The sequence below is a fragment of the Kryptolebias marmoratus genome, unplaced genomic scaffold, assembly GCF_001649575.2.
Source record: "Kryptolebias marmoratus isolate JLee-2015 unplaced genomic scaffold, ASM164957v2 Scaffold43, whole genome shotgun sequence".
In the NCBI taxonomy this organism is placed as follows: domain Eukaryota; kingdom Metazoa; phylum Chordata; class Actinopteri; order Cyprinodontiformes; family Rivulidae; genus Kryptolebias; species Kryptolebias marmoratus.
The window spans coordinates 36,701-43,280 of record NW_023665777.1 but is presented as its reverse complement, the minus strand read 5'-3'; the positions used below and the strand labels follow the sequence as shown (position 1 = coordinate 43,280).

Below are 6,580 nucleotides of genomic sequence, written 5' to 3'. Positions count from 1 at the left end.
TAACGTGATAGCGTTCAAAATTTTTTTTTACTGCTGATAACAATGCGCTTCCGTAGAAAATAATAGATAAATGCAAAAAAGTAATAAATATTATGAGATGTTTAGCTGGCAGTGACTGGGGAGCAGATAGAGGAACATTAAAAAAGATATATACTGCATTCATCAGATCAAACATAGATTATGGAAGTTTAGTTTATGGGAAAGCTGCAAAAATACATTTAAGAAAGTTAGACATCATTCAACATCAGGCAATAAGAATTTGCACAGGAGCTTTCAAAAACCACTCCAACAACAGCATTAGAAGTGGAAATGAGAGAACCACCCTTAGACCTGAGAAGAACACAAATCATGTTTAATTACTGGTTGAATTTACAAAGCAATAAACCAGATCATCCAACTATTAACATTTTAAATGAATGTTGGAAAAAAGAAAAAAGAAAGACAGGAAGTTTTGGATGGGTAATTAAAGAAAAAACAGAGGAATATAATATACATAATATAACAATAAGTTCAAATCAACCATTGTCAATAATTCCACCCTGGATTTTACCAGAAGCTACAGTTGATTAGAAATTATTGGAAAGGAAAAAAGGTCAGGATATTATTAATTTACATACAGTACAAATATACATAGACAGTTACTATCAGTACATTCAAATATATACAGATGCATCAAAAACAATAGAGAAAATAGGAGTTGCATTTATAGTACCAGAATTTCAAATAAAAGTAGGTAAAAGAATCAATAACAATCTATCAGTATACACAGGAGAAATGTTGGCAGTTCTNACAAAGTGACATAAATTTTACAGTTAAAACAAGAAAATCTGAAATAAGAAGTATAATCAAAGAAAGGCAGAAGAGATGGGAGAGAGATAACAAAGGAAGGTGGTTTTATAAGATTCAAACGGTGATAGGAGAAACGAGAGCTGGAAGAAGAAAGAGTAATAACAAGACTTAGATTTGGACATACAGGACTTAATTACACACTTTTTACAATACACAAGCATAACACAGGGAAATGTGACTATTGTGGACAGAATGAAACAGCAGAACATGTTATAATGGAATGTCAGAAATATGAACAAGAAAGAAGAGTTATGATAAGACAGTTTGAAATATTAAGGAAAAACTGAATATAATGGATGCACTGCAAAGGAACTTGGGGAGCAAACATATACGAATTATAATACGATTTTTGAAAAAAACAAAACTGTTTAATATAATTTGAGTTTCCTGTAAAACATAAAGAAATAAGCAATAGGAATTAAACCATCTCGAACCACACTCCATACCAGTAGGTGGCGGTAATGCGCACCCCAAGTTGTTTGCCAACCGCCATTAAACGCCAGAAGAAGAAGAAGAAGAAGAAGAAGAAGAAGAAGAAGAAGAAGAAGAAGAAGAAGAAGGTGAAGAAGGTGAGCAGCATTTAATGTTTCAGGTTGATTTGTTGTTTTTTGTAACTGTGTCTTCTTCAGTCTCGGTTCGGTTTGGTTCTGTTGACTCTTCATCCTGCAGCGTCCTTTAGCCTCCTGGTAACATTTAGGTGGTAACTTCCATTATCGGACACGTCCTCTTTTACGTTTGTTTCGCATCCGAACCGGGTCACCTGACCTCTGACACAGCTGTGGGTCGGTGTGGTTCGGTGTGGTGCCGGTGTCGGCCGTTTGGGTCCAGATTTTGTCCTGGAGCAGAGAAGAGCTGGTATCAGGAGATTGCACCAGACTCCATTCAAAAACCAGCGAATTTTAGTCATGAAGCTTCAGCGGGACTGATGTGTTTATCTGGGTCAGAACCTGGAATCAGGAGCAGAACAGCTGCCCCGGGATCAGACCTGCAGGGAGTCCTGAGTCCCAACACAACCAGACACACAAATGATGGACCTCTCTGGTTCACATGGATGAAGGTCCTGATTGGAAAGAAACTGACTGGGGATCAGATTTAATGCTCCATTGGAGGTTTAAAAAGCTGAAATCTGAGACCTCCTCCTCTGTTTAATGTTGGTTTCTCTCTTTGACATAGATGTCTTCCTTCACCCCCTCTCAAACCATCTGTCTTCTCTGTCCAACATCTGAACACTTTGGTCCTCCAAAGAGTGTCCCTTCTCCTTGAGGAGCAGGAGCTCAGCTGAGTCCTGAAGAGTTGAGCCATTCGTCTGTGGAGAAGCTGTTTGGTTTCTCTAATATGGAGGTCTGACCTACAGACACCACACCGCTCAGTCTGTGTCCTCGGGATGGAGCAGTCTCTGTGTCCTCAGGATGGAGCGGCCTCTGTGTCCTCAGGATGGAGCGGCCTCTGTGTCCTCGGGATGGAGCGGTCTCTGTGTCCTCGGGATGGACCGGCCTCTGCGTCCTCGGGATGGAGCGGCCTCTGCGTCCTCGGGATGGAGCGGCCTCTGCGTCCTCAGGATGGAGCGGCCTCTGTGTCCTCGGGATGGAGCGGTCTCTGTGTCCTCAGGATGGACCAGACTCTGTCTCAGAGTCCTGTTGGGTCTGAAATGGACCTGGATGTTGTGTTTGGAGGAAGTCCCTCAGAGTTCCTCAGATTCTGCAGCAACATCAGGGATGAGGTTGTTTCTCCGTCTGTTCCTCTCCTCGTTCTGGTCAGAGGTGTGTTTTGTAGATTTCCTCTCTGATAAAAGCCCAGTTAGGACATCCAGATGTTTGGACAGCTGTTTGATGTTTCTGTTCCTTTTCCTTCCCTTCTGTCTTCGTGGGGACGTGTTCAGCCCGATGCTGTAGAGTTCTGATGACAGAGAGTTTGTGTTTCAGAGGTGCTGAGAGTCCAACAGAAGATTCAGGTACTGCATTATTATTGGGTTAACTAAATGTGTTTTCTTACATCTAATTGCTGTTATTAAAAATGTCTGTTTATCCTTTGCTGGACTGACAAAGTCAGAATACTTAATTATTCAATGTTTTTGATTTGAGGTTTTTTGTATATCTATAACATCGATGATAAAATAACCATTAAATGTGCATCATTAACTATCGGAAGTCAATCACATAATTTGTGATAAATGAGCAAAATCAAAGTCAGGTTTTGTTGCCAACAACTATTAGTTGTAAACAAAGACAAGGAATATTTGTTGTTTTTTAAGGCCATTTTTACAAAAACACTGAGTTTGAGTTGCATTAATCCCCAAACAATCATTTAATGATGTAGAAATTGTGTTAGGAGCACATAAATTAAAATAAAAAATGTTAAACAAGATGGGGGGCAACAAGTATGCCCACTCCTGTGGCTACAATGTAGCTTACCGCCATCAGTGTGTCAATGTGTGAATGAATGAGTGAATGATTGTAGTGTGAAACGCCTTGTGGTCCTTGGACTAGATAAAGTGCTATACAAGTGCAAGCCATTTACCATTTTACTATTTATGGACATCATTTCTTTGTGCAGCCAGGGGGCGAAATAGTTCTGGTTTTGTGGCCTCAGGATTCTATCTCTGCTGTTTGCTGATGATGTGGTCCTGTCAGTGTCATCATGCCGTGATCTCCAGCACTCATTGGAGTGGTTCACAGCTGAGTGGGAAGTGGATGAGATGAGAATTATCACCTCCAAATCTGAGGCTATGGTCCTGTTGTGAAAAAAAAAATCAATTTCCAGGCACTGTTAGATGAAATCACTGAAACGGGTTTATTAATGTGTGGTGCACGACATACAGAGAGCCTTAAAGACAATTAATAATTAACATCAGAGTCCCAGGTCGGAACAGGAAACTCTGAATCAAAGCTCTGCCTCCAGAGTCCACACAGGAGCTGATATCTATGATATTAGAATGTTGGGAGGTGAGGAGGAGACAGGAAGCAAGGTCAGTCTGGTTTCAGTGAAGAGTAACAGGGTCTTTGGTGAAAACTCACAGGCCGTGGAATTCAGACAGAACACTTTCTCCAGGTTGGTAGAGAGGTGCTGCCCTCCAAACGGAGGAGTTTTAAGTATCTTGGGGTCTTGTTCATAACTGAGAGAAGAATGGGGAGTGAGATCAACAGATGGATTTGTGTGGCTTTCTGAGAATTGTGTATTTTATACTAAACAACAAAATCAGATCTTACTGAAAATCTTCCTTCCTTGTCCCGCCTTTCCAAACAACAAACTTAGATCTGACTGGAAATCTCCCTAACACAGCCTACCTTTCCATAACCCATTATTCGGTCAAGTGGCTCTCCTCACTGTCAAATATTTTTGTCTTTTTTAATTTTATCAATCAATATATCAGTATTTTTCTCCATAGTTTTAGTCATTGTGCAATAATTTTTTTTTTCAGTCATCTTGTTTTCGTCTGGAAAATTATTTGTTGACAAATATATCATGTCAATGAAATAACTGATGGAGTCATGGCTGAAACATTTGTAACAGATTCTAACACAGTCTAATTAAAGATCCGATCGTTAATTAGTAACTGCTTGTCCATTGAAACCCATACCCACTGCGATATTTCATGTGTTTGTGATGTTTAGTTTGTGATGGAGACTGCTGTGACCATGGAAGACCATTCTGATATTGAGATGCTGAAGAAGATGGATGACTTGGAGCAAACATTGTGTCCTGACAAAAAATTGCCTAAAACTGTTGCCAGTCAACCACGTTGCTCCCCTTTAGTGAGGCGGAATCTAAGAGAAAAGAGGCGGGGGACAGCTGAAAAGAAGCATGGCCTCGGGGAGAAGAGGTGTGGTCAGAAACGGAGAAGGCGAGGGCAGGAGGAGAAGACGGGAGGTGTGACAGTGAAGAGGACATGGAGCGGTGGGAAGCGCCGCTGGAACAAGAAACATTACTGTGTGTTCTGCCGCCGGCCACAGGTAAAGATTGCTCGACACCTGCTGAGAAAACATGCCGATGAACAGGAAGTGATGGCTGCCAGTGCACTACCAACAGGCTCTAAAGAGCGCCACCTGCTGCTGGAACACCTGCGCTGCAGGGGCAACTACCTGCACAACATTGAGGTTTGTTTCATTCAACTCAACTCAGTTTATTTATATAGCGCCAAGTCACAACAAAAGTAGTCTCAGGTCTTTGTACATAAACATGCACGTACATTATAAAAGCCAATTAGTACAAGTTATCTATCTAGGGAAGCCAGCAGATTGCACTCAATCTTTACTTTGTCACAGTCTCCCGTTTACCTAATATAATAGTGAATGTTCTGTTTTAATGAAATTGATTATTTATTGCTTGATGTATCTGATTCACCTGTAGAAATTTTGTCCTGATTCCCTGTGTATTTACCAGGTGATCCGGCAGGGCAGCGGTGAAATCATCCCATGGCGTCAGCCCTCAGAGGAGGTTGATGCCAGAAACTACCTGCCCTGCCCTCTATGCCTTGGCTTCTTTCTCCGTGCTGATTTATGGAAACATCAGGTGTCTTGTCGTAAAAAGCTCGCCATTGACCCCTCTCGAGGTCACACCTCTGTGGCAGAGATCCCCTCCAAAAGCCCTGCTTCTATGACAGATATTCCCTCTGATCTGGTGACCTCAGACTCCACAGGTAAATTTTCCTGTGATCCAGAAGAAAACACACCTGAAGATCCTTTTGGACAAACATCAAACAAGAACTCCAAACCTGGTACCAAGCAGACCCTGACCTCTGACCCTGGTGTGGATCATAATCAGAACCTGGACTCAGTGCTGAACAAGCCAAGGAAGAGAATCAGAGTCCAGGCTGCAGCATCTCGCCTGCTGCCAATCTCCAGTGGAGCATCAGAGAGCTGCAGCGAAATCCTGCACCGCATGAACCAGGACAATGTATCTTATGAGGTTTGTACATCAGCAGGCCTGTCTCATTACCTAACGGTCCCCCAGATTTGTAGACCTGCGAACCTCTTTTGTTGCCTATTGTCCCCGAGGTTTGAAGTTTTACTGTCTGTCTTGTTATCTGACTGTCCCTCAAGTTTGCACACCTCTCTATGTACCTGTTGGTCCCCTAGGTTTGTAGACCTGTGCACCCTCTCAATGCTTGTCAGTTTCTTAGGTTTGTAGACCTGTGCACCTCTTTCATTACCATCCGTCTCCCATGTTCAAAGACCTGTTCGAGCCTCTCTCCTTGCCTATTGGTGTCCCAGGTTTATAGACCTTTGCACCTCTTGTTACCTGTCTGACCCCAGATATGTAGCCATGCACTCTTCTCTCATTACCTGTCTGTCATAGACCTGCAGACCTATCTTGTTACCTGTCAGTCCACCCAGGTTAGTAAACCTGTGTGCTTCTGTCGGTACCTGTCAGACCTACAGGTTTGTAGATTTGTGTGCTTTTTACATGTCGGTATTCCTGGGTTGTAGACCTGCACTCTTCTTGTCATCTTTTTGTCCCCTTGTCCATATGTTTGATCATTTGCCTGTCTGCAACTCCTCCCACTCTTTGTTGCTTTTTCCAAATAGTCTGTTTGATCTCTGTCTGTAACCCCTGCTCCTCCCTCATTGTCTCTTTTAAACCATGTGAAATCTGATTGCTTGGTTTCTTTCTTTAACCCCTCCCCCTCTGTTATGGTTTTTATAACACCATCTGAAATCTGATGGGTGGATCTCTGTCTTTAAATTCCTCTTTAATTCCTTCTCCTTTGTTCTTGTCTTTATAACACCAGGTG

The 6,580-nt window shown here is 42.2% G+C and overlaps 1 protein-coding gene across 1 annotated transcript; it reads left to right on the top strand.

Moving 5' to 3' along the window:
• Nucleotides 1–1,363: 1,363 nt before the first annotated feature.
• On the top strand, nucleotides 1,364–5,991 carry LOC108229666. The gene is made up of 3 exons (XM_017405334.2): nucleotides 1,364–1,418; nucleotides 4,461–4,943; nucleotides 5,230–5,991. The coding sequence occupies exons 2-3, from the start codon at nucleotides 4,467–4,469 to the stop codon at nucleotides 5,974–5,976; spliced, it is 1,224 nt and encodes a 407-aa protein (XP_017260823.2). The 5' UTR covers nucleotides 1,364–1,418; nucleotides 4,461–4,466; the 3' UTR covers nucleotides 5,977–5,991.
• Nucleotides 5,992–6,580: the final 589 nt, after the last annotated feature.